This window comes from Hippocampus guttulatus, chromosome 11, assembly GCF_054856545.1.
Source record: "Hippocampus guttulatus isolate MCC_2025c chromosome 11, RoL_Hgut_1.0, whole genome shotgun sequence".
NCBI classification, from domain to species: Eukaryota; Metazoa; Chordata; class Actinopteri; order Syngnathiformes; family Syngnathidae; genus Hippocampus; species Hippocampus guttulatus.
The window spans coordinates 15,004,128-15,031,847 of NC_141271.1; the positions used below are offsets into that span (position 1 = coordinate 15,004,128).

General features: G+C 43.8%; 4 protein-coding genes across 5 annotated transcripts; 2 read left to right on the forward strand and 2 right to left on the reverse strand.

The window, feature by feature from the left end:
* Positions 1-73: 73 nt before the first annotated feature.
* LOC147198290 (uncharacterized) lies at positions 74-23,515 on the reverse strand. 2 transcript variants are annotated; one of them, XM_086123181.1, is made up of 9 exons: positions 23,378-23,515; positions 7,071-7,110; positions 5,101-5,176; positions 3,793-3,875; positions 3,493-3,708; positions 3,295-3,360; positions 2,929-3,022; positions 2,253-2,352; positions 74-2,178 (listed from the first exon to the last, which is right to left on the reverse strand). In XM_086123181.1, the coding sequence occupies exons 3-9, from the start codon at positions 5,144-5,146 to the stop codon at positions 2,082-2,084; spliced, it is 702 nt and encodes a 233-aa protein (XP_085979307.1). In that variant the 5' UTR covers positions 5,147-5,176; positions 7,071-7,110; positions 23,378-23,515; the 3' UTR covers positions 74-2,081. The 2 variants fall into 2 exon arrangements, with proteins under 2 accessions (XP_085979307.1, XP_085979308.1); XM_086123182.1 differs by lacking the exon at positions 7,071-7,110.
* On the reverse strand, positions 7,741-9,077 carry LOC147198291 (olfactory receptor 10J5-like). The gene has a single exon (XM_086123792.1). The coding sequence runs from the start codon at positions 9,066-9,068 to the stop codon at positions 8,151-8,153; it is 918 nt and encodes a 305-aa protein (XP_085979918.1). The 5' UTR covers positions 9,069-9,077; the 3' UTR covers positions 7,741-8,150.
* On the forward strand, positions 20,648-21,541 carry LOC147198292 (olfactory receptor 6N2-like). Its single transcript, XM_086123798.1, has one exon. The coding sequence runs from the start codon at positions 20,663-20,665 to the stop codon at positions 21,521-21,523; it is 861 nt and encodes a 286-aa protein (XP_085979924.1). The 5' UTR covers positions 20,648-20,662; the 3' UTR covers positions 21,524-21,541.
* Positions 22,748-26,892, forward strand: rnaseh2b (ribonuclease H2, subunit B). The gene is made up of 11 exons (XM_086123178.1): positions 22,748-23,168; positions 23,394-23,462; positions 23,618-23,731; positions 23,832-23,908; positions 24,546-24,660; positions 24,729-24,793; positions 24,882-24,987; positions 25,231-25,312; positions 25,402-25,447; positions 26,476-26,553; positions 26,719-26,892. Exons 1-11 carry the CDS (start codon positions 23,105-23,107, stop codon positions 26,827-26,829), a joined length of 927 nt encoding a protein of 308 aa, XP_085979304.1. The 5' UTR covers positions 22,748-23,104; the 3' UTR covers positions 26,830-26,892.
* Positions 26,893-27,720: the final 828 nt, after the last annotated feature.

The following is a 27,720-nucleotide window of genomic DNA, read 5'->3' on the forward strand; positions in this document are numbered from 1 at the left end:
AATATTTTAACACATTAACTCTTCTGGACATAAACCTGTACTAATTAAAGGGAACTCCAAATCCACGATAGAATGCTGTTTCATTGGATTTTATTTTCAAACCAACAACGCTTTACTGATTCCTAAATGTTGAAAAAAACAACAACTTTAACATCAGAACAAGATAGTTCTCATAATATTCTAGCATACATACATATACATTATATATATTATAGTTTATTTATTTTTTTTAGATTTCTTATTTAAAGCCACATTTTTGTTTGTCTCTGAAAGGAAATTACAACAAGTTGGACAATTGAGAGGAAGGTCATCTGTGTGTAAAATGTCAAGGGACTGGGGCTGATTTGTTTTTTCTTGCCTTCATTATAATGCTTAATTAGAAAGGGAAAGAGTGATGTAAGGATAGTGTCATAACAAGGTCAGCCTCGGGAGGCTGCTAATGATGAGCCACAAATGATGCTATCATGGGAGGTTTGTCGATGGCAAACAAGCAAATTCTCTGGACACCGGCAAAAGTGTCACCTTTAGTTTGCCCCCTGCAAATCGCAGGAAGTCGGTTTTATTTATATGATGCCAATTCACAACAGAAGAAAATCTCAAGGCCTTTTACTTTTATGGCAATCAAAGGAGCCACCGTTAGCACCCATGGAGTTGGGCGGGCTTCGTAAGCAGCGGTGAGGAGTGGAGAGGTGAAAATGGAGCAGCATGTGAGAGTTCTCAGCACAATGAATGGAAAATTTACATTCCAAAAGCGCCCTGACGACACAATTGATGAAAGTAGAGAGTTGTGCCTAATTTGTAAGGAGTTTGCTTACCACCGAAGCAGCTCAAATTTAGCCTCCCACATCAATGCAAAGCACCGAGTCGTGAGTGCAGCCACAGCTAACGTTAGCATCAAAAGCGTCAGCATGATAGCGAGTGAGCCATACATAGCAAAGCTCTTCGGCAAACTAAACTCGAGAACACCCCACGTACGAGGCATAGTTGATGTGCCCTCTGTAGACTACTAAAAGTGATTGATGCTTTTTTCAGCGCTTTTAGTTTGTTATGAGGAAAAGTGTTATTTTAGTTTAGAATTTTTTTTAATTGTTTATTGAACATAAAAACATATACAGTAATAAATTGACAGAAAGTAAAGGTAAGTAACATTATAAAAAAGGAAATGAAAACAGTCATCATACAACACAATTATATGTTCAAAAGAGTAGGAAGAAGTGAAAAAAACTTATCTGGTCGTACCCCACATTATGTATTAATATATAAATCGATCATTTTATCAATCAGAAAAGAAAGTAGAAGTCTGCATAAAAACTAATGTTTTTACCCTTATCTGTGCTATACTTATCTATTTTTACAACTTTTGGTTTGTATTGAGATTATATACATACATACATACCCTAGCACTTTTATATTTCAATTTTCTCTTGTATTAATAATGGATATTGCGGTACATTACTCAATTTATCAACTTAATTCTGATTTATTATTATATTTAATGAATGTTTCGAATTTATCACCTTAACTCTGATTGATGAAGTTTTGTTGTACTATTCTCTTGAATTTGTTTTTGAACTCAGCAATTTACAGCACTGTGATTGAAGGGTCTGCTTTATTTATTGTTTATTATCTGAAGCAAGTTCAGTGTTGAATACTTGTATTGCTTAGAAAATTGTTCTTATTGTTTTTGATATGTTAACCTAAGCACTTTCTAAGGACCTGATGTTCTATTTTATTTTTATTTTGTAATTCTTTGGAGATTTACAAAAACAAACAAAATGGTGATATTCCACCTCGTGGTCGAAACTAAAGGTTGCAGGTAGGACTTTGACGAGTCTCAAATGCAACAGAAAGTAAATGGCTAGGACTGCATCTGTCCACGTATGCTGAAAAACAATAAAATACTTTATAATGCCACTTTTTCTTTTATCTTTTGATCTGCCTCAATAATGTAACAAATCTAAAATGAAAATAAGGCTTTTCTTAGTAATTTTTAGATGAGATTAAATTATTGATTAATTCGATTAATTAATTACAGACCATAATTAATTAATTACAACCTTTTTTTCAATCGCTTGACAGCACTAAATAGCTGGAATAGGAGGGGTCGGGAGAATTTCAGCTGGCTGGTTAATGGGGCTCCAAATCACAGTCATGGTGCACCCGGACTTCCTTGAGCATCTAGCAGAGGTAGGGTGGTTCGCTCAGCAGATTGTGGGAGTGGCCTCATGACAAATGACACAGAACATGCTTACCTTGGGTCATCGTTCGAAACGGTGAGGAAAGCTGTTGAATTACATGTCACAAAGACAGTTTCGGAGACACATGTCTCTGTTCCCACTGGATAGAATTGACCTGGAAACAACACACAGAAACAAGGCATGTGAATCCCAGATGCGGATTCCAACACAAAACAAAGGAGGACACGACCTCGTAAGCAACAGGGCATGACACCATTCATTCATTCATTTTCCGATCCGCTTATCCTCACGAGGGTCGCGGGGGGTGCTGGAGCCTATCCCAGACGTCTTCAGGCAGTAGGCGGAGGACACCCTGAACCGGTTGCCAGCCAATCGCAGGGCACACAGAGACGAACAAGCATCCACACTCACACTCACACCTCGGGACAATTTGGAGTGTTCAATCAGCCTGCCATGCATGTTTTTGAAATGTGGGAGGAAACCGGAGTACCCGGAGAAAACCCACGCAGGCCCAGGGAGACCATGCAAACTCTTCACAGGGAGGCCAGAGCTGGAATTGAACCCGGTACCTCTGCACTGTGAGGTCAACGCGCTAACCACGAGACCACCAGGCTGCCCGGGCATGAGTTCACTGACAGGACTGAGAAGGAACTGAAAGGTGTCATGAACGTTTTGATCGGTGTTTGTTAGTCATGTGTACAAGGTACATGTTTCAAAGAGCTGCGCTTACCCTCGTGTCTGCAGCCTCGAAGGTAAGCATATGTTTCAGGAGCTGACAAGTCTGTCGTGCTGACCAGCTGTCGCCTCACTGATGTCGTGACGGTCTACATGCAAGACAAGCAGGTCATATGTGAGAGTAGGAAAGCTATGAATATCACCTTAAAACTCATTCATCCATTTTCCACATCTCTTGTCATGTCATTTGTCATTTTGATGTGGCAAACATTACTAACAGAGGAGAAATGTTTTGAAAAGTTGCTCGTCTTGACACAGTGGAATCATGATCGGTCGACGATATTTGGGGTGCTGACAACCGATGCGTGCTGCTACCTTTGAGTTGCTTTGATTTCAAATGCAGGAAAAGTTTTCTTCTTACCAGTGGCACGAGCGAGGTAACTAGGTACGCTCCCTGATTTCCAAATGTGCGGAAATGCAAAAGGATCTGGATGTGAGAGAGAGAGAAAAAAAATGTATATATATATATATATATATATATACAGTATATAAATGTGTGTGTGTGTGTGTGTGTACAAACATGTAGCTAAAATTAAGAAATACAAAACACAGTACCCACCGTATTCGGAGAAGAAAACAAACTGATACCGTAAAAGCACGGTGACGTCCCAACAAGGTCTGGCAGATTTAGGGCAAATTCAGAAGTTTCATTAGCGACAATAAAGGTTGGCCCAAAAGCAACAAGTTGCACTTGGTCATCAAAGTTGAAAGTCATGAAGTCAGAGCTAGTTTGGTTGCCAAAGTACAGCGTAAATACATTCTCCAGAGCGATCCCCTGTTAACAAGACAACAGCAGTTATCGATACGTTAAAATTTATTCTGTGTTAGAGAACAAGACATGTGATATGAACTGACTCACAAATGCTTCACTGTAAGTCTCTCCATAGTAGTTAATGGGACACTCCGACAAGGGAATAACTGGACCAACTTGAGATGTTGCGCCTACAGACAAAAAGACATGACAAAGTCAGTCGGCAGCAGTCCACACGTGACATATATCCTGAAATCAAATCTAAACACTTGTAGCAACACATCATAGCGATTCGCTTTTGTAACCAACCATTACCGTGTACAAGTCAAACATTCAAGTAAGTAAAGCACATTTGTAAGAGAAGTACAGCAACTGTACGACTTAAATTTTAGGCCCCTCTTTTCGTCGAGAGGCGCCTGTACGCTCGGTGTAAAAAAAAAACAAAAAAAAAAACGGGCGCATCAAGTCAATGTTTTCTTCCGCAATGTCAAGCTAATGCATGCTTCAACCGCTCTGATTTTAAAGGGAATGTGGGCTGCCGCTTCGATTGGCCGGAAGTTCGACGGCGTTCTATGCCACAATGGCGCAAATGCGAGATTCCACCTGTGCAAGTCTCGGAAAAGATCAAAAGAAAAACAATTCCACCCATGTGCAAAAATTAGACTGTGCTTTGCGCGAGACTATAATGTGATGAAAGTTGGTATGAAGTCAATGAATCAATGACGTCATTGATCATTTTCATCACAGCAACATTTTTTTTTTTACCGTGGACGAGTTTCACGTACGTATTTATTCCGACACACTGGAAAAGAAACAAAAACAGTTGATTCAAAGTTCAACTCACCATCATGCTTCGTGTAATTGTTGTAATTAGTGGGAGACCTGCACGTGTGTTGTTCTATCAACGGATCTCATCTTGTGTTCCATTGCATGTAGTGTTTTAACACTGGACATTTTAACCAAGCACCCCAAAAGTAAAACGTCTCTCTCCTGTTTCTAGTTCAGTTGTGCTTTTATTGTATTTGAGGAGAGACTGCCATTTGTTGTTCTAATTTTTCCTTTGATAACTTCGCTGCTGTGAATTGGGAATTTCTCCATTGCGAGACTAATAAAGGTTTTCTTATCTTATTTAGTTTGGGGTATTTATGCGTATGCCACACCAACAAGCTTCAACCATGCGGACTAGTAAAGTAGACTTGACGACTAATTGTTTCAACCACAAGTATAAAGGGCCGTTCATATCAAAAAGAAACAGTACATTGTGAATTTGACAGGCGTTATGACAATCGAAATTCTTTTGCCCATTATTGGTACCGTGAATCATTTTACGCTTCACGCGACATCAATGTCCAAGTTTGCAGAACTACAAAATGGCAGAGGTGAAGAAGATGAAACTGAAAGCGTATAGTTAGTTACCTGGCAGCAGGCTGATGGCGGCCGTGACCACCAAGACAAAGCGCATGTTGGGCACGATTAATTAGTTGGCTGAATTCTGAAAGACATAACAGACAAGTTGTACTTGAGAACACTAAGTGTTCCTACTTGATTGCGCTTCACGGGTGCTAAGAAGCACTCGTCTTCAGTCGTAAAAAAAATTGTAGCAACTCCTTGCTGGTCCATCAACAAAAATAGCACCGTGTTGTATAAAAACATGAAACATAATAAAAGCGATTGTAAAGAAAAAAAGTCATGGAAAAGAAGTCACAAATAAAGTTGCCTGCAATGCAATGATGCGTAAGATCCAGCAGGTGTCCGAATCGAACAACAGAGTGACACAGGACCAATATTGTGCTCATTGTGCTTGAATCCTACACCAGCACTCGTCTACCCATAAAGGAACAAGCCAAAAGAAAAAAAAGAAGACAGAGCAAAACAGATAAAAATTGAGAAAGTGACTACTCATCAATGGAAATACTGATATATCGGGGCATTTGTAAATCAATTTTGTTATGGTTAGCGTGGGGTTGAGGATAAACTTGCAGGGAAGGGAGGTGAGGTCGGTATGCACTCGAAAGTAATTTAATTTTCATAGAGCAAAAAGAAGATATTTGGGTTAGTCAAAAAGATAAGAAGAATAAAATGTGTGTGTGGGGGGGGGGGGGGCGGGGGGTTAACATCTAAAATTACAAAACTGACGGAAATCCAAATACAGTACTGTACGAAAGCATCGGGGCAAATTGCGCTCTCTGCTGGGAACATTTGATACTACACCCATCCAACTCATTACAGCGTCATGTCGCCCATTTTCAGGGCCCCTGAACACGCTTGACCAGCCTCCATGGCCCTACAATCCTCTGTTCACCCAGAATTTATGTCAAATGGCCGTTTCGACCACTTCGATCAAACAGCTTTGTTAGCTCCACCCCGAATGAGGGTTGATAGTTTGTAATTTTTTACTGTTCAATAACATTTTAATGAAGATAAGCGTTGCGTCGTAAGACTGCCCATAATCAAAAAGAAATAGTTCAACAAAAAAAAAGAAAAAGAAAAAAAGGCTCTTAGAATACGTGTGGGCGCAGTCAAATATTTCGCTTCGCCCACGTTGAGCCACGCCTCGAACTGCACTCTGCATCTTGGGCTTCTCGGAAATTTCTGCATGAATGGGTGAGGTAATTACGCGGAGGTTTTCGTGCACTGCGCCATGCATGCTATGTTAAATTGACAACTCTTCCTCCTGGAGTTGTACCTTTAGCGAAATTCTGCGTGGGTGGGTGAGGCCATTTCGCGTGTACGCATGCGATGCTTTGTTCATTTGCGCCATGGAAAATTAACAACTCTTCCACTCCCAAATAATTCCATCCCCAAAGTACAGTTTTCACTACCCCATCCCTACAACACACGCATACAAGACCTTCACTTTGAGCATATGCTGATTCACTCAACAGCATTTCTTGTTGCTAGATTTGCCTCACTTTGTGTCTTTTGGACACATGCATTTTTTATTCATTTTTGTGTAAGTCAGGGGTGTCCAAAACTCGGTCCTCAAGGGCCGATGCCCTGCCTGTTTTCCATGCCCCCCTGCTGCAACACACCTTATTCATATGATCAGGATCGTTATCTTTCTTCTTCAGAGCTTGCTGATGAGTTGATACTTTGAATCAGGTGCATTTCAGCAGGGAGAGCCCCTGAGCACCAAGTTTGGAGTTATATTGTTGGGTAAAAAATTGTTTAATCTGCACATTGTTATTGTATATTTTTGTCGATTTGAGCGTAATGCTCTGATTTAAAAAAACAACAACACCACGACTCACTGGTTACTTAGTACTGAATACTTAATCTTAATTATTTGGAGGGCGACTTTTTAATCTTTCTTGGGTCATAATATTCAATAATAACAACAATAATAACAATACTTTTTCTTGAGCAAAATTGGCGGGTCTACCCACCTCTGAGTCCGAATGAAGATCTTCTCAGAGTTGACTTTCCCTGCACCGATGAATCCAACTGTAAAACCTGCTCCTTTTTATACTGCTCTCGTTTTTATAAAGCAAATGACATCCGGACATTTATACCATCCCAAACGGGGTTTCCCAAAACAACATTTAACATCAAACAGGACAAATGAAAATACGAAGAGTAGATCAACGATAACTTCAAATGCAACAGCACCGGGATATGTGACAGAGAGTCAAGACTCTTTGGTTACGAGGAACTAATGTGCTGATTAAATACCAGAAAAACCGGAACAGTGTGAAGATGAGCACGATCGCGCTGCTGTCGCTGATTAATTGTCAGATCATCAATTACCCTACTTTCGAACAAGTTACATGCCAGAAGACTGTATCTCATGCAACAGGCCTAATGTAACAGTTCTGTGTTCCGATTGTCTTTTTCTTGGCACCATTCTCTGTTCATTGAAAACTTTGAGTCAATTCATTCTCAATACTGTATGGTTCCTGAGAATATGGGAGCAAATTCTGAGAATAAATATTGCAATAGGATACTGGAATAGCGGTCAAACTCCTTTTCCTCGTGGGCCACATCATAAATACGTATATGGTTGGATATACGTATTTATGATACTTCTTAATACTGTGGAAAAATAATTAAACAGATATTATGACCTATTCTTCTTTGCACAATTGCTGTGAATCAGCAACACTGCATTTTAAGGCTGTAACATTCTTGGAGCAACGGATAGCTGGATAGATAACGAGACAGATATATATATATATTTTTTTTTTTCATCCTGTGAAGGAAAATAAATAGGTCAGGATAATAAAACAGTAACTAGACTTCCTGAATGGGATTTTTTTTTTAATCTTGAATGGAACACATTACAATCAATTGTGCACACATAACACATATCAATACGACCATCAAACAACAATGACATGTGAATTATCCAGGATACCTTTTACATTATGAAATACGTGTGACCGGTTAAATGCCAAATGCAATAGACAAATTAAATCCCGGCTTCATTCATTTATTTATTTTGTGCCGGGTTGAACATCTAAATCCATTTATTTGATGTGGTGACGGAACACCTTCTTGATGTGTTTCCAGATTTCTTTCATCTTCACGCCATATATAATTGGATTGAAGAGAGGATGGTACACCACTATTTGCAACATCATGATCAGGCGAACCGTCTTCGGAAGCTCTGACCCCGTTTGGTCCACAATGACGTCGAACGCGGCCAAGCAAGAGAAGCAGACTAAAACCATCAGGTGAGGCAAACAGGTCTCGGCCACCTTTTCCCAGGCTCCGCCGCAACGGCAATATGCGACGATAAATATTTTAACGTATGTGAAGAGGATGAACAAGACAGGGAGAACCACAATGCTGATGAAGACAAACACACCGTAAATGACCGTCATTTCTGATCTCACGCAATGAAGCTTATTCACAGTATTGTTGCAGAAAATGCCCCCCGAAACAAACCTGCACAATTTTTGCTTTCCATTAATGTAACTTCCCACAGCAACCTGGCAGCCAGGCAGAAACCAGGCCAAAGCCAAGAAGATGGTGACATTGGTTGTGCGCATGGTGGTTGCATATTGCAGAGGCTTGCAGATGGACACATACCTGTCGTAAGCCATGACTGACAACAGAAAGAAGTCTGAAGCACCTAAAGCGTAGAAAAGGAACAACTGAAACCTACAAGCGGAGTGCGAAATGCTCTGCCGGTGAGACAAGACGTCCGCGATGAGTTTGGGGTAGATAGCCGTGCTGAACAAAAGCGAGTTGAGAGACAAAGCCGCGATGAAAATATACATGGGCTCGTGAAGGTTCCTGTGAATCCAGATGAGACAAATGATGGCGCCATTCGAGCAGAGGATGAGAACGTAGAGCGTCAAAAAGACCACAAAGTAAACATATCGGTACTTATCCACATCGACATAGCCGCCAAGACTTATGAGGACGTGAGTTCCGTTCATCGTGCTCCACTCATGTGCACCATGCACACTGGCGGGTCAACAGTTGCCGGAGTGTCAAGCCTTTTATGATAGCTGCTGAGCCTCCACGGATCTCATTAAGAGTCGCTGTCATGTCAATAAACTCCCCAAAGTCCGTTTTGCCTCCGTGTTTTTCGCCTTTGGGCTGTTTGTTGACGTTACCTGTCCGTCACATGCAGCAGGGTCAAACATTCGTTGGACATGATTTGACCCCAGTTGTTTCTCAGGTTCTTCCATCGTCATCAGTTAATGTCGCAAGTGTCATATTCACACTTGTATGATCAAGTTGCACCATGAAGTCCGGGATACAGATGCTTTGTGTGTGTGCCCTTTTGTGAACTTGAGATTGTACTGGAACATTTGATATCTGTTACATGATCCAGATTGACAGGTTGTATGCTTCAAGCAGAGCAGGAGAAATTTATCTGTGCTTTTCATCTCCAGCAGACTTGATTATTGTAACGCTCCTTGTATTGGTATCCTTCAAAAGAGCATCAAACAGCTGCAGCCCATTCATAATGCCACATCTTGCTTTCTGAACAGATGAAAGAGATTACGAAAAGAGTACCCCAGTCTTGAAGTCTTGACACTGGCTCCCGATCCGCTGTAGAATCGATTTTAAAATTCTGCTATCAGTCTATAAAACACTGAATGGTTTGGGTCCTGAAAAACAGAGGTGGTCATTGTACGAAATTTTGCTGGCACGTCATTCTTTATCCGTCAGCGGCCAGGACACTCGGCCGTCATTTATCAGTCCGCCATTTTTCGTGACGAACAGAATTGTAATCGTCAGGCCGTCAATTAAGTCTGTCGGTATGCCCGTTTTATTTTATTTTATTTTTTAAATTACTTCACATTTGGTCTTAAAGAGAACCAACACAGCAGTGTGGCCCAGAACAGCCGAGAGTGGCACCAACACTGGAAAATAAAGAAATGTAATTCATCCGAATGTTGAAAGCAAAATTTGCATTGCAACATTAATATCTCGTAGCAGGGAAAAGGATAACGAGCTCACAGCAAGCGACCGGAAGAAGCATGCAACCCACCTGCACAATTAATGGCCTGGAGAGGAAAAAAACCCAAAACATTCCCCTGCCCATCCAAAAGTGAGACTTCTACTTCGGACCCACTTTTACTCTAAAAACTACAGTGCTTGGTGATTTTCTTTCTTTCTTTTTTTTTATTTAATTCATTCAAATTTGGCAGGCTTGTCATCCATACTCTTCTCTGTGGCATGTGAAATTTACAAGACTTTTTTTTTTCCACTTTACTGAGTCTTTAATGAGATAATTGAATGAAAAAGAAAAATAAGTGAGTACATTTTAACAAACCGATTTACGGAGCAAAAACGACTAAATTAATGAAACAAACTATACCACAATCTTGCGAATGTAAATAAATGGTGGTCTTGATTAAAGAATGGAGGGGGCCATATGTGGTCCACGGGCCACATTTTGACCAAGACCGTTTGAGACGCTGCTCGATGCTGCTAAACTCCACCGGTCTCTTTAAGACTCTGTATTCAAGTGTGAAACCGCATCATAGCTAAAATAGTTGAAGTTCCTCTACATGGGCCAGTTGATTGCAAAGGCTGAAAGCCTTGGTTGGGTAGCCACATCCGATGAGACGATTACCAATTTCATGGAACCAAAAGGAGAATCGAGGTGGTAAACGGCTGCTAATCAGTGACCCTTGCCCCGTAGTGCGTCGGCAAGCAGAGAAGGCCTTAGCGGCTGTGATGGCTTACCACTGCTGCTGCTGAGGGGCCAAGCGTAAGAGCATGACGATTGTTATTCGCAGCATGCTTCGGGTGATTTTTTTTTTTTTTGGTGGCATCGTCCAGAGATTTGACTTGTTTGTCAGAAACAACCTCCCAAGAGCATGACAGTGACCACTGGATCATAATTAGCGGCCCCCTGAGGCTGACCTTGTTATGACATGTCCTTACATCACTTTTTCCCTTCTAATTAACCCGGTGGGCTCTATGTGAGGCCATTCGTGACCACCCTGCTTCCCTTCTTTTAACCATTTTATCTGCGTCAATGCAAATATAATCAAACTTTCCAAAGGTGTGGATTCTTGTCTAATTTTGTTACTTCCAGTTTCAACTACTTAATATATACAGTATAACATAATTAGGCAATTTGCAAACTTGACAGATAACCCCTCCCAAAGTTGAACATGCGTCTGTATGTCTGTTACGCATATATTGTGACTTTTAGAAAAGTTCTGACCCATCAACAACTCATACCAGGCTATCATACATACATCAGTTTCTGTGAGGACATGTGTGTACCAACGAAGTCCTTCCGCTCCTTCAACAATAACAAGCCATGGTTTACTCCCAAACTCAGGCAACTCAGGAAAGAGAAAGAGGCCGCATTTAGAAGTGGAGATCGGGCACTGTACAAACACGCCCGAAACCAATTGACAAAGGAAATTAACATCGCTAAGAGAAGCTATGCAGAGAGGCTGAAAAACCAGTTCTCTGCTAACGACTCTGCATCTGTATGGAATGGCCTGAAAGCAATCACTAACTACAGAATGCCATCCCCCCAAACAGTGAACAATAAGGGTCTTGCTAATGAACTAAACATGTTTTTCTGCCGATTTGAAAAGGACACCCCCATTTCCCACACACACCCACCTCAACCAGAAACTACTCTATCTACCCCTCCACCCTCTTTTTCTCCACTACAGATCCACGAACAGGACGTGAGACGGCTCTTCAAGCAGCAGAAGATCAAGAAAGCTGCGGGGCCCGACAAAGTGTCCCCCTCCTGCCTGAAAGTCTGCGCTGACCAGCTGGCTCCGGTCTTCACACAAATCTTCAACAGATCTCTGGAGCTGTGTGAGGTCCCATCCTGCTTCAAACAGTCTACCATCATCCCAGTTCCCAAGAAATCGGCAACATCGGAACTGAACGACTATAGGCCTGTCGCCCTGACGTCTGTGGTCATGAAGTCCTTTGAACGCCTTGTGCTGAACCACCTAAAGAACGTCACCGGACCCCTGCTGGACCCTCTCCAGTTTGCCTACCGGGCAAACAGGTCTGTGGAAGACGCAGTCAACATAGGTCTGCACTACTTCCTCGAGCACCTCGACAGCACAGGGACCTATGCAAGGATTCTGTTTGTGGATTTCAGCTCTGCGTTCAACACCATCATCCCGGAACTCCTCACCCCCAAACTTCTCCACCTCGGTGTGTCCCCTACGATCTGCCAGTGGATCCTCAGCTTCCTGACGGGACGGACACAACAGGTGAGACTGGGAGCAACAACATCATCAATACGCACCACCAGCACTGGAGCCCCACAGGGATGTGTCCTCTCTCCACTGCTCTTCTCTCTCTACACAAACGATTGCACCTCAACAGATCCAGCTGTCAAACTCATAAAGTTCGCAGACGACACCACGGTCATCGGTCTCATCAAAGACGGCGACGAGTCTGCGTACCGCCAACAAGTGGAGCAGCTGGAGCTCTGGTGCAGCCGACACAACCTCGGGCTGAACACGCTCAAGACTGTAGAGATGATCGTGGACTTCAGGAAACATTCTTCTCCACAGTTGCCCCTCACACTATCCAACTGCCCTGTGTCAACCGTCGAGACCTTCAAGTTCCTGGGAATCACAGTCTCCCAGGACATGAAGTGGGAAGTCAACACCATCTCCATCCTGAAAAGGGCCCGGCAGAGGATGTACTCCCTGAGGCTGCTGAGGAAGCATGGCCTGCCACAGGAGGTGCTACGACAGTTCTACACGGCAGTCATCGAATCAATCCTGTGTTCTTCCATCACGGTTTGGTTTGGGGCCGCCACAAAAAAGGACAAAATCCGACTTCAACGGACAGTTAGGACGGCGGAAAAAATCGTTGGCACCGCCCTACCCACTCTTGAGGACTTGCACACTGCAAGAATCAAGACAAGGGCACGGAAAATCCTCCTGGATCCCCCGCACCCTGCCCACCACCTTTTCCAGCTACTCCCCTCAGGCAGACGCTACAGATCCATGCGCACCAAATCCAGTAGACACTTAAACAGCTTCTTCCCTCTAGCCATTAACTCCTTAAACAGTCACTGACGTAGTCACTCTTCTTGTACTACAAATACTGCTACTGGTTACTCTAAAATGGTTCAATGATTTGTTGTTTACGATGATACGTCATCGGGCGCCGACAGGTATGGCAGCCTCGGTCACACGCTCCCTAGTATTATCCCTGTTTTTGTCATTCGTTAGTTTTTGGCGACCCTGAGCGGCTTACTTACACGAGGGAAAAGTTGCTGCGCATTGGGGAGTCTACGCTCGGTCTTTTTTCACCAGCACGCGAAAACCCACAAGGTTTTTCGGAGCTAATCGCGAGCGGAGCGGCTGCGCTGTACGGAGCATGGAAACGCCGCCGGAGGAGGGGGAAGAGAGCCGGCGTGCTCGTCAAGCTCCGGCAGCGCGGATTTCGAACCCCGCTCCCATCGATCCATCTTGCTAATCTACGATCTCTGCCAAACAAGATGGATGAACTTCTTCTCCTCGCAAAGACCAACAAAACCTTTGCACGTTCTGCTGCGCTCTGCTTCACTGAAACCTGTCTCAGTGACCGCCACCCGGATTCCGCGCTACATCTACCCGGCTTCCGCCTTCTCCGAGCCGACCGCGACACGGAGCTATCAGGGAAATCGAAAGGTGGCGGGATTTGCTTCTATATCAACGAAGAATGGTGCACTGATGTCACGAAGCTCGACGCACACTGCAGCCCGGACCTGGAGTCGCTGTCTTTAAACTGCAAGCCATTCTACTCGCCACGTGAGTTCACCTCCTTTTTACTAATCGGTGTTTACATTGCGCCACAAGCTAACGCTAACACGGCGATACAAACGCTAGCCGAACAAGTAAACAAACTCGAACTAAAATACCCAGAGTCACCCCTGATAATTTTGGGCGATTTTAATAGAGCACATCTTAACCGTGAACTTCCCAGATATAAGCAGCACATCGACTGTTTCACCAGAGAAGGCAACATTCTAGACCACTGCTATACAACAATCAAAAATTCATACCGATCGGTCGCCCGTGCAGCATTGGGTCTTTCTGACCACAATTTAATCCACTTAATACCTACATACAGACAGAAACTCAAATGTGCTAAACCGGTTGTTAAGACTGTGAAAAAATGGACAGATGAAGCAAAGCTAGCTCTACAAGAATGCTTAGACTGCACTGATTGGGGCGTCTTTGAAACTTCAACGGGCACACTGGATGAATACACAGACACTGTAACATCATACATCAGTTTCTGTGAGGACATGTGTGTACCAACGAAGTCCTTCCGCTCCTTCAACAATAACAAGCCATGGTTTACTCCCAAACTCAGGCAACTCAGGAAAGAGAAAGAGGCCGCATTTAGAAGTGGAGATCGGGCACTGTACAAACACGCCCGAAACCAATTGACAAAGGAAATTAACATCGCTAAGAGAAGCTATGCAGAGAGGCTGAAAAACCAGTTCTCTGCTAACGACTCTGCATCTGTATGGAATGGCCTGAAAGCAATCACTAACTATAGAATGCCATCCCCCCAAACAGTGAACAATAAGGGTCTTGCTAATGAACTAAACATGTTTTACTGCTGATTTGAAAAGGACACCCCCATTTCCCACACACACCCACCTCTACCAGAAACTACTCTATCTACCTCTCCACCCTCTTTTTCTCCACTACAGATCCACGAACAGGACGTGAGACGGCTCTTCAAGCAGCAGAAGATCAAGAAAGCTGCGGGGCCCGACAAAGTGTCCCCCTCCTGCCTGAAAGTCTGCGCTGACCAGCTGGCTCCGGTCTTCACACAAATCTTCAACAGATCTCTGGAGCTGTGTGAGGTCCCATCCTGCTTCAAACAGTCTACCATCATCCCAGTTCCCAAGAAATCGGCAACATCGGAACTGAACGACTATAGGCCTGTCGCCCTGACGTCTGTGGTCATGAAGTCCTTTGAACGCCTTGTGCTGAACCACCTAAAGAACGTCACCGGACCCCTGCTGGACCCTCTCCAGTTTGCCTACCGGGCAAACAGGTCTGTGGAAGACGCAGTCAACATAGGTCTGCACTACATCCTCGAGCACCTCGACAGCACAGGGACCTATGCAAGGATTCTGTTTGTGGATTTCAGCTCTGCGTTCAACACCATCATCCCGGAACTCCTCACCCCCAAACTTCTCCACCTCGGTGTGTCCCCTACGATCTGCCAGTGGATCCTCAGCTTCCTGACGGGACGGACACAACAGGTGAGACTGGGAGCAACAACATCATCAATACGCACCACCAGCACTGGAGCCCCACAGGGATGTGTCCTCTCTCCACTGCTCTTCTCTCTCTACACAAACGATTGCACCTCAACAGATCCAGCTGTCAAACTCATAAAGTTCGCAGACGACACCACGGTCATCGGTCTCATCAAAGACGGCGACGAGTCTGCGTACCGCCAACAAGTGGAGCAGCTGGAGCTCTGGTGCAGCCGACACAACCTCGGGCTGAACACGCTCAAGACTGTAGAGATGATCGTGGACTTCAGGAAACATTCTTCTCCACAGTTGCCCCTCACACTATCCAACTGCCCTGTGTCAACCGTCGAGACCTTCAAGTTCCTGGGAATCACAGTCTCCCAGGACATGAAGTGGGAAGTCAACACCATCTCCATCCTGAAAAGGGCCCGGCAGAGGATGTACTTCCTGAGGCTGCTGAGGAAGCATGGCCTGCCACAGGAGGTGCTACGACAGTTCTACACGGCAGTCATCGAATCAATCCTGTGTTCTTCCATCACGGTTTGGTTTGGGGCCGCCACAAAAAAGGACAAAATCCGACTTCAACGGACAGTTAGGACGGCGGAAAAAATCGTTGGCACCGCCCTACCCACTCTTGAGGACTTGCACACTGCAAGAATCAAGACAAGGGCACGGAAAATCCTCCTGGATCCCCCGCACCCTGCCCACCACCTTTTCCAGCTACTCCCCTCAGGCAGACGCTACAGATCCATGCGCACCAAATCCAGTAGACACTTAAACAGCTTCTTCCCTCTAGCCATTAACTCCTTAAACAGTCACTGACGTAGTCACTCTTCTTGTACTACAAATACTGCTACTGGTTACTCTAAAATGGTTCAATGATTTGTTGTTTACGATGATACGTCATCGGGCGCCGACAGGTATGGCAGCCTCGGTCACACGCTCCCTAGTATTATCCCTGTTTTTGTCATTCGTTAGTTTTTGGCGACCCTGAGCGGCTTACTTACACGAGGGAAAAGTTGCTGCGCATTGGGGAGTCTACGCTCGGTCTTTTTTCACCAGCACGCGAAAACCCACAAGGTTTTTCGGAGCTAATCGCGAGCGGAGCGGCTGCGCTGTACGGAGCATGGAAACGCCGCCGGAGGAGGGGGAAGAGAGCCGGCGTGCTTGTCAAGCTCCGGCAGCGCGGATTTCGAACCCCGCTCCCATCGATCCATCTTGCTAATCTACGATCTCTGCCAAACAAGATGGATGAACTTCTTCTCCTCGCAAAGACCAACAAAACCTTTGCACGTTCTGCTGCGCTCTGCTTCACTGAAACCTGTCTCAGTGACCGCCACCCGGATTCCGCGCTACATCTACCCGGCTTCCGCCTTCTCCGAGCCGACCGCGACACGGAGCTATCAGGGAAATCGAAAGGTGGCGGGATTTGCTTCTATATCAACGAAGAATGGTGCACTGATGTCACGAAGCTCGACGCACACTGCAGCCCGGACCTGGAGTCGCTGTCTTTAAACTGCAAGCCATTCTACTCGCCACGTGAGTTCACCTCCTTTTTACTAATCGGTGTTTACATTGCGCCACAAGCTAACGCTAACACGGCGATACAAACGCTAGCCGAACAAGTAAACAAACTCGAACTAAAATACCCAGAGTCACCCCTGATAATTTTGGGCGATTTTAATAGAGCACATCTTAACCGTGAACTTCCCAGATATAAGCAGCACATCGACTGTTTCACCAGAGAAGGCAACATTCTAGACCACTGCTATACAACAATCAAAAATTCATACCGATCGGTCGCCCGTGCAGCATTGGGTCTTTCTGACCACAATTTAATCCACTTAATACCTACATACAGACAGAAACTCAAATGTGCTAAACCGGTTGTTAAGACTGTGAAAAAATGGACAGATGAAGCAAAGCTAGCTCTACAAGAATGCTTAGACTGCACTGATTGGGGCGTCTTTGAAACTTCAACGGGCACACTGGATGAATACACAGACACTGTAACATCATACATCAGTTTCTGTGAGGACATGTGTGTACCAACGAAGTCCTTCCGCTCCTTCAACAATAACAAGCCATGGTTTACTCCCAAACTCAGGCAACTCAGGAAAGAGAAAGAGGCCGCATTTAGAAGTGGAGATCGGGCACTGTACAAACACGCCCGAAACCAATTGACAAAGGAAATTAACATCGCTAAGAGAAGCTATGCAGAGAGGCTGAAAAACCAGTTCTCTGCTAACGACTCTGCATCTGTATGGAATGGCCTGAAAGCAATCACTAACTATAGAATGCCATCCCCCCAAACAGTGAACAATAAGGGTCTTGCTAATGAACTAAACATGTTTTACTGCCGATTTGAAAAGGACACCCCCATTTCCCACACACACCCACCTCTACCAGAAACTACTCTATCTACCTCTCCACCCTCTTTTTCTCCACTACAGATCCACGAACAGGACGTGAGACGGCTCTTCAAGCAGCAGAAGATCAAGAAAGCTGCGGGGCCCGACAACAGTCTACCATCATCCCAGTTCCCAAGAAATCGGCAACATCGGAACTGAACGACTATAGGCCTGTCGCCCTGACGTCTGTGGTCATGAAGTCCTTTGAACGCCTTGTGCTGAACCACCTAAAGAACGTCACCGGACCCCTGCTGGACCCTCTCCAGTTTGCCTACCGGGCAAACAGGTCTGTGGAAGACGCAGTCAACATAGGTCTGCACTACATCCTCGAGTACCTCGACAGCACAGGGACCTATGCAAGGATTCTGTTTGTGGATTTCAGCTCTGCGTTCAACACCATCATCCCGGAACTCCTCACCCCCAAACTTCTCCACCTCTGTGTGTCCCCTACGATCTGCCAGTGGATCCTCAGCTTCCTGACGGGACGGACACAACAGGTGAGACTGGGAGCAACAACATCATCAATACGCACCACCAGCACTGGAGCCCCACAGGGATGTGTCCTCTCTCCACTGCTCTTCTCTCTCTACACAAACGATTGCACCTCAACAGATCCAGCTGTCAAACTCATAAAGTTCGCAGACGACACCACGGTCATCGGTCTCATCAAAGACGGCGACGAGTCTGCGTACCGCCAACAAGTGGAGCAGCTGGAGCTCTGGTGCAGCCGACACAACCTCGGGCTGAACACGCTCAAGACTGTAGAGATGATCGTGGACTTCAGGAAACATTCTTCTCCACAGTTGCCCCTCACACTATCCAACTGCCCCGTGTCAACCGTCGAGACCTTCAAGTTCCTGGGAATCACAGTCTCCCAGGACATGAAGTGGGAAGTCAACACCATCTCCATCCTGAAAAGGGCCCGGCAAAGGATGTACTTCCTGAGGCTGCTGAGGAAGCATGGCCTGCCACAGGAGGTGCTACGACAGTTCTACACGGCAGTCATCGAATCAATCCTGTGTTCTTCCATCACGGTTTGGTTTGGGGCCGCCACAAAAAAGGACAAAATCCGACTTCAACGGACAGTAAGGACGGCGGAAAAAATCGTTGGCACCGCCCTACCCACTCTTGAGGACTTGCACACTGCAAGAATCAAGACAAGGGCACGGAAAATCCTCCTGGATCCCCCGCACCCTGCCCACCACCTTTTCCAGCTACTCCCCTCAGGCAGACGCTACAGATCCATGCGCACCAAATCCAGTAGACACTTAAACAGCTTCTTCCCTCTAGCCATTAACTCCTTAAACAGTCACTGACGTAGTCACTCTTCTTGTACTACAAATACTGCTACTGGTTACTCTAAAATGGTTCAATGATTTGTTGTTTACGATGATACTAATGCAGCGTGTTATACCGGAGACAAATTCCTTGTGTGTTCTACATACTTGGCCAATAAAGATGATTCTGATTCTGATCAATCAAACTTTTTACACATAAAAATGCAACTCAAAGTGTTGTACAATTAAAACTTTATAATTACAACATACACAGATACATATCCCCATAAGCATGCCTATGCTTGCTCGCACACACAATATATATATATATATATATATATATATATATATATATATGAACTATTTTAAAATAGACATAGCAAGGCACAGAGAAGCTATACGAGGAAAAGAGCACCCGAGGAAAGCTAATCTGGCATGTGTGCTATACTGTTTTGTACTACCTGTATTCAGAGTGCAGTTTGGCAGATAGTCAAACGTTTTTCAAAACCAGATACTGTACGGCAAACACACACAAAAAAAACCCAGAATGAAACACGTCGTAGAACAGACCCAAACACATGCTTTGTCTGACAAACTCATGGCCGCATCGCTGTGAGCTTCATGTTTCGATAGAATACAAAGCATCGCAGGTGGGCTTACAAACATCATGAATGTTGCCGTGTTAACCTTGAAATAAATATTGAAATGCATACGGGGAAGGAAAATGGAAAAGAAGAAAAATCCAGAAGGAGGATATAGGCTCCAATACAATATTCACAGGCATATATTCTTCCTTGAGGAAAAATGATTTCTCGCTGCAGCGTTGCTGCGACATTCTGCTTTGTGTTTGTTTTCAATTAAATCCACACGTTTGATCGGCGGGAGGGCCAAGGTGCTCACGTCAAAGGCACAGAACACAAACTCAACTTTATTTTGAGAGTAAAAACACACACACAGCTGAAACGAAGTGCTGGACTTCGTAAAGATATCAATATAATAATACTCATTATATAATAATTTGATGTCGTGCCCAATCAAAGATTTATGCAGTAAAAGAAGCAAACCAAAAAAAAAAAAGAGTCTTAAAAATGACAAAAGTCTGTGTAGTAATAATGTACACAAACAAGGTCAGAGGAAGATATGCAGTTTGTTTCGCCTCAACGTACCGAATGTGAACCTAACTATGACCTGAATGAGGGTGTGTAGCGAATTATGAATTTTTGGGGCACCATTACACCCCAGAGCAATTATACACGTTTCAGCGTGATAACAGGCCCACGAAGGACCACCGTGACTTCCTGTGATGAAAACAAGTTTGACAGACAAGTCTTGTTCAACTGACCGTGCCACACGTGACAGACAGGTGATGCCACACAATCCCTCGAAGAAAGCGGAAAAAGCCTTGGAGCAGTTTGTTGACATGACAGCGGCTCTTAATTAATGAGATCCATAGAGGCTGAGCAGCCATCATAAAAGACTTGACGCTCTGGCAACTGTTGACCGCCAGTGTGCAGTGCGCACGTGAATGGGGCACGATGAACGGATCACACGTCCTGATAAGTCTTGGCGGCTATGTCGACGTGGATAAGTACAGATATGTTTACTTTGTACTCTTGTTGATGCTCTACGTTCTCATCCTCTGCTGTAATTGCACAATTATTTGTCTCATCTGGATTCACAGGAACCTTCATGAGCCCATGTATATTTTCATCGCGGCTTTGTCTCTTAACTCGCTTTTGTTCAGCACGGCTATCTACCCCAAACTTATTGCGGACGTCTTGTCTCACAGGCAGAGCGTTTCTCACTCCGCTTGTATGTTGCAGTATTTAATATTTTATTCGCTAGCAGGTTCGGACTTCTTGCTATTGTCGGCCATGGCTTTTGACAGGTATGTGTCCATCTGCAAGCCTCTGCATTATGCAGCCACCATGAGCACAACCAGTGTCGCCATCTTCTTGGCCGTGGCCTGGTTTCTGCCTGCCTGCCACGTATTGGTGGCAACTGTCATCAGTGCAAAGCAAAAAATGTGCCGCTTTGTATTAGCGGGAATCTTTTGCAACAATTCCATTCAGAAACTTCAATGTGTGAAACCGATGTTTCTCACAGTGTGGGGTTTGTTTGTTCTCACAAATATTACTCTCATCCCTGTGCTGTTTATTCTCTTCACGTACATAAAGATATTTCTGGCGACCTATCGAAGCTGCGGGGAAGTCCGCAAAAAAGCAGCAGAGACGTGTTTACCCCACCTGATGGTTTTAATCAGCTTCTCGTGTTTGTGTGGTTTTGATGTCATCATCGCACGACTGGAGTCGGATCTTTCAAAAACTGTGCGGCTGATTATGAGTCTACAAATCGTGGTGTATAATCCTTTGTTCAATCCGATCATATATGGAGTGAAGATGAAAGAAATCTGGAAACACATCAAGCGATTGTTATCGTGCGGAACGCATCCAAGAAGTCAAATGTCTTTGTCAAAGTAGTCTTTTTTGCTGTTTTACTGTTTGGTGCTTTCTACCGCCTTTATTACCGATTTGTCTTACTGTTTATTGTGCATGTTAAATTGCTCCATGTACAGCACTTTGTATGCAGCGATGGCTGTTTGAAAGTGCTCTATAAATACTGTTGACTTGACTTGACTTGTTGACTTTTTTGCTGTTTGTTTCAATTTGTGAAACTGTGCTGATCTGACGTGTATTGTTTACCGTTTTTGTAGAAAGGTTCAGAATAAATTGTATTGAGGATCATTCACTTGACTTTCTGATTTTATTTGTCATTTATGACATTTCTTTTGTCCCCACAGGAAAGGACAGTAAAATGTGGTTTATTTATCTAAACTTTATTTATCCCCGTGGGACATTTCGCAGCAGAGGGCAGCACAATTACCGGTATTTACATAACATTGTTTTTTTTGTAGCATTTCAATGACTCCACGAAGGATGGAGTTTATTACAAAGTGAAATTATTTAAACACAATTGGGAATGTGTAACTCAAATCCAATCCAATAATTCAAATTCATCTTCACCTTTCGGTGCAAAGAGGAAGGTTTTCTTCAGATGATGATGCTTATTGTTCCATACAAAATTAGCAAATACCTTATTCATGTCTTTGCCTGCAGAATCACTAACATCAAGGGGGAGAGATGGGAACACAATTCTGTACTCTAAAGAAATCTTCACAAAATTGATAAATGTCATTGAATCCTTGTATGCTGTACTGTTATTACTATATTATTAGTGTTGTTAATTTTGTTTTAATATTGGTATACTGTATTCTGTCATCTGGGGGAGAAGCTCGGTTATTGGCGCTCCCTAATATTCAGACAAACACGGAGATATCGAACACACTTCTGAAGAGCTTTGGCGCGTTTTCCCCAAGAATTCTATTTGCACTAAACAACAAATATACCAGTATTATATATTAATATTCAAATTTAACAATATACAATAATATCAGTCAATCGATTCTTAGTTACATCTGTGATTTCACCATCAAACAAATGTATCTAAAAATAAAATACATTCACTGTGAAAATAAAATTCACAGTAAAACATATATGGATATTTTTCAACAAAGCTTTTATTGGGGAAAAAAGTTTTCAAGAGTTCCAACAGTTTCCTGTTTTTTTTTGGTTGTGAGATTTGCCTTTCCGGAGAAGACCCGATACGAAAACGGTAACGTCACGACTGTACGTACCACGGGATTACACAAAGGGGGGAAGCAATGACAACGCGATGGTTAAATAGCTTGCGTTTCGCAACTTAATCCAAATGATTCGGCACAACACATTTGAAATTAAAATAGAGCAACCTAAAGGGACTCAAGATGTACTGACAAGTAGCAACAAAAGCTAGTAAAGACGCAACTGTAATTGCATTCACCCCTTGTGAGGAAAGTCCGGATGTTCGGAGAGAGGCGCCTTTTCTGAGCACTTGTCATAAAACAGTAACACATCATCCCTTGATTGAATTTGGTTCGTTGTCTTTGAGCGATAATTGAAAAACAAAATCGCACACAGTGTGACAACTGCAAATCATTTGGAAGCAGGGTCCCACGTTTCACCATGGCCTCAAAAAAGAAGCGAACGCTGAACGTGCAGAACGATAGCTGGGTTGTTATTGCTGCAGGTAACTACTGTCTTCACTAGGCCCGGCGAAATTAGCTTAACACACGGTGCCTTTCGTCGTGTAAAGTACTTGATTTGTTCGTTTGCTAGCATGCTAGCGCACCACGGAGGCGTCGCTACTTTCAAAGATTTCCGAGACTTGTCGAGCACTTATCCTTTCTTAGTTTGGCTGAGCACGATGTTTGCATGAAGTGTTTAACTGTCACCTACCTGACTTTGCCTGGAGACTCCGCGATAGACAGCCAGAGGAAGGACAATGACCCGACCTTTGTGAGGCTACGGAATCCAGCCACAGGTAGAACTTCCAGTCCATATGCACGTTCTGGCCACTCAACTGTACTCCCGCTCTCTACTGACATAAAGGGAAACAAGTCCTACTTACTAAGAGTATGGGAGAAGTGTTATTACGGTAAAAAAAAGTACCTTTTTTAATTTGTTTTGTTTATGCAGATGCAGCTTCCCTCTACATGCTGAGCGGCGGCGGTTGCAACTTGCAACTGTACGAAGTCAAAGCATTTGAAGAAGACTTCCGGTCCTGGTTTGTTGGGCAGACTGTGCAGAGAGGTCATTGTTTTGATCAAGTCTGATATAAATCCATTCATGATTACGTATTCGTTGTCAGTGTTCAGTGACTTGTCAATCAGCTGCTCCTGTTTTTACACAGATGGGAGGCTTCTATTTGTCACACAGATGGATCCGCTTTTTCTCATATTGCCTTACTTGATCAAATCTGCAAAAGAAGTAAGAGATCATTCACCTTAATCCAGTGAATCCCTGTTTGCTGTGGCACATTGTTGTTGTGCGGGAAATAAGCACATGTTCAGTTATATTTAATTTAATTTGTCTGGAAGTTATATCCACTTTTTCTGACATTTTTGTTTGGCCGTGTGCTGTGAAATTATTTTCTAATGTAAAATGTGGGCTCAATCAATGTTTGGAACCACGGCCTTAATCACGCATACAGCATCTACATCAGGGGCGCTTAACCTACGGCCGACTGGCTAGACGGGCCTGCTTTGCAATTTTATAAACAAGTAAATTCTGAAAAAAAGTCTAAAAATGATTATATCATCATAAGACATAATGAAAAATGATCAATCGTTGCATCGTACTTTTTTCCCCCCGACTTTTCCATGGCTCAGGCATGGCCCCCTGGTGTAGATGGACCACTACCATCTTTCACTGAGGCTGAAGTGTGATGCAAGGTGTTGTTTTTCTCAAAAGCAAAGGTCATGTCTTGATTTATTTAAGCGTCTTGACTGTCCTTCACTCCACACATCTGTTTGTTGCCCTCTTACCCGCCTTGTGAATCACTTTACAGTCCAGAAAGACTATAAATAAACGCCTCCTTTAATGATGCCCTCTGGTGTCTGTTTAGGGCAAGTTCCAGCGGCTGGATCAAATGGTAATGGACGAAGAGTTTCCGGCGTGTAGCGGGTTGCTGAGCTGCACTCGTTCCTTGGCCTCCATGCATCACATTGCGGATGAAAAAGGTTAGCAGCTAATATGCTCAAGGTTGCCGATATAGAAAACAGGGGCCTCACTTTTGTTTTCTTGCTAGAGGTGGGAAGCCATAAGTTTCACCGATACAGTCAAGAAAAAACAATGGCTTGGTTAAAGAAGAAGGTATATCCTCTATTCAGAAACAGTCCATCTTGTGATGAACATTCCTGTTGAATTCATGTGTTAGTTCCCCCCCCCCATGTTGCTGTAGGTGGAGAAAACCGTCCTTGTGCTGAAGAAGAAGAACATCTCTGTGGGGGAGGGAGTCAAATCCTCCTCATATATCCGAGTCAAGATGGAGTCAGATTCAAGCAAGGGTAAAATTATTTCTCCTTTTAAAATGACATTCAATGGCGGGCCCTCTCAGGAGCAATTTGGATTCAACTCTGGTTTTTTTTCAGGTTTTCCTCTCCGATTAGATTATTTCAGAGGTACTTGTAGTACTCTTGCAGGTCCAATAGATGGTGGCAGCAGCGTATCTTATCTGTCTCAAAGTATTGACAACCGTTTCATTCAACCCTGTTGTAATGATTATGGTTTGCTTGCATCCCCCACTTCAGAGGACTACCTTGGCTACGCCCATGGCCTGATATCGGAATACATCAACAAAGACCTGAGCAAGGACCTCCGCCATCACCTGCAGTATGTTTGCATGCGCGTACACAAATTTTTGGTCTTGCCAAGTCTTTATGAACGTGCATTTAAATGAGGCCCGTTTTGTCGCCGCGCAGGTTACCAGAGCTCACGAGTCCAAAGGAGAGCGAACCAGCTTCAAAGGTGCAGTATCTTGCATTTTCATGCAAATCGAACAGACTTGTCTTGTCATGTTTGCTGTCGCACCAAATAGAGATCATTGCGAGAGAAAAAAAAATCAATCGGGATTGATAAATTGTGGTTCCTTTGAGGAGGAACCACAATTTACCAATGACCCAATGGCAGCGATGTCTCCTTTGAATGTCTGCCTTCCTACTTTCTGAAACCAAAACAGGCAGATAATGCAGAGCACCTTCTGTTCCTAAAGAAGAACCTTTACCTCGCCTTTTTTTAAAAATCAATAATTATTGATTTTATTTATTCATTCATTTTCATCAGTTACAATAAGAAAACAATGACATTGATTCAAGATAAAATAAAACAGACGTATCCAGAGGAAAGTACCGTTCAAAATATCTGGTAGGAAAAAATATATATATTTTGTCGGGAATATACACCATTTTTGTGTACAATGTAACGTAGTGTAACGTGCAACGTTGTTTCCATCCATACTCCTCTCGCAGTGTCGTAAATGCGGAGGATGGTACCTCAAAGTCAGAACGTTGATACACAGTGACATTAACCTTCCTTCGTTGCTCATACAATTTAAGCGTGGTGAACTAATACTCGATTGTAGTGCACGTTTTACAGTTGACCAATCGTCTGAGGACTACTTTATTGTTTTACTTGCCTGGTTAATTTGTGACTTCAGTGCAATGCTGAGGCTCCGAGCTGGCTAACATCTGCACTACACTTCCCATCCAAAGGCGTGTCAGCTTGCAATATCACCTTACATGTTTTGATATCATGTGATGGCAAGAGTTGCACTGAGGTGACATTTATTTGAACAAAGTTAAGCCCGTTTATTGGAAGTGGAAATTCGTTTTGAGTGGATATCACAGCCATGGCCATACTTATCCATTCCAACAAATTCTCCTGAAATCTTACTTCCATGTGTTTGATTCAGCTTTAATGTTGATTTTCTGGTTGTGTTCATAGATGCCATAGACACTGTCCACACTCTAAAACACATTTGTCTTCCTGATCGCCAGAAGCGGAAACTGTCGGACAAGCCGGTGGAGGCGTTAGACGACTATACCAAATTCAACAGTGGAGATTTTGCTCGCAAAGTGAGTGTCAGTGATTGAGACCGCGATTCGGTCATGACAGTAGGACTGTGTTTGTCATCTTACATTCAAGCTCCTTCAACCTTGAGAGATTGTGTTTGTGTCCTCCTCGTTTCTTTGAGCGGAAGGTCAGGCGACACGTTCGACGTTTTCTTCGTCTCTTTGCAGCCGCCCAAGAAGATGACAGCCGCGCAGAAGAACCTGGCAAAGGTGGACAAGAGTGGCATGAAGACAATGTCGTCCTTCTTTAGCCCCAAAGTGAAAGCGGAAAAGAAATGATGGTTTCTCCCCTCTGTGCTTGCTTTTGTACATGACACTTTTGTAATAAAGCAAAGAAAAACACTTTTCGAGAGGAGCTCTGTTGCTAACCCACGCAACAGCCCCTACTAATTCTTCATCCAATGTTCCAAAAACGATCTGAGCTCAATTGAAGGCTCCAAATTGTCCATCGCTGTGAAGATAAATAAATGGTTGTCTGTCTACTTGTGCCCCGCGACTGGTTGGCGACAAGTGCAGGGTTTCCAAAGTGCGCTCAACCGTCACCCTAATGAGGAAAAAGCACTTTAAGATGATGGATAATTTTCTCACTGCTAACAGTTGTCACCAAGGATGCTGTGTCATGTTATGTGCAGTATTCAAATCTATGTTAGTTGGTTGTCTGTTAAAAGAATGAAGTAGTCCCCATTTGTTGTCGCCGCGGTTTAAGTTTTTGGGCCAATGACAAACCCATCGCTTTTATGCTGCCCTTCATGATGGTGGTCTGTACTCATTGAGGGCACTTGTGTATTTTATTTGTATTTTTTTATGCCTCACAGTTCTTTTCTCCTTTCAGCGCACTTAATACAGAATATAACCCTGAATATACGCATTAGAGAGGTTCAGTAGTTTGGATGCAAGTTACAAGGAGGATTTTATATATATATATATATGTATTCGTTCATTTCATTTCATCTTCCGAACCGCTTCATCCTCACTAGGGTTGCGGGGGGGATGCTGGAGCCTATCCCAGCAGGCGGGGGACACCCTGAATCGGTTGCCAGGCAATCGCAGGGCACACAGACACGAACAACTATCCACGCCCACACTCTAACCTGAGCTTCTTGCCAAGTCTAAAGGCCTTGAACTCTTTTGGTGAAGCAGCCCTGAAAACATATCCGGCTTCGAGACAGT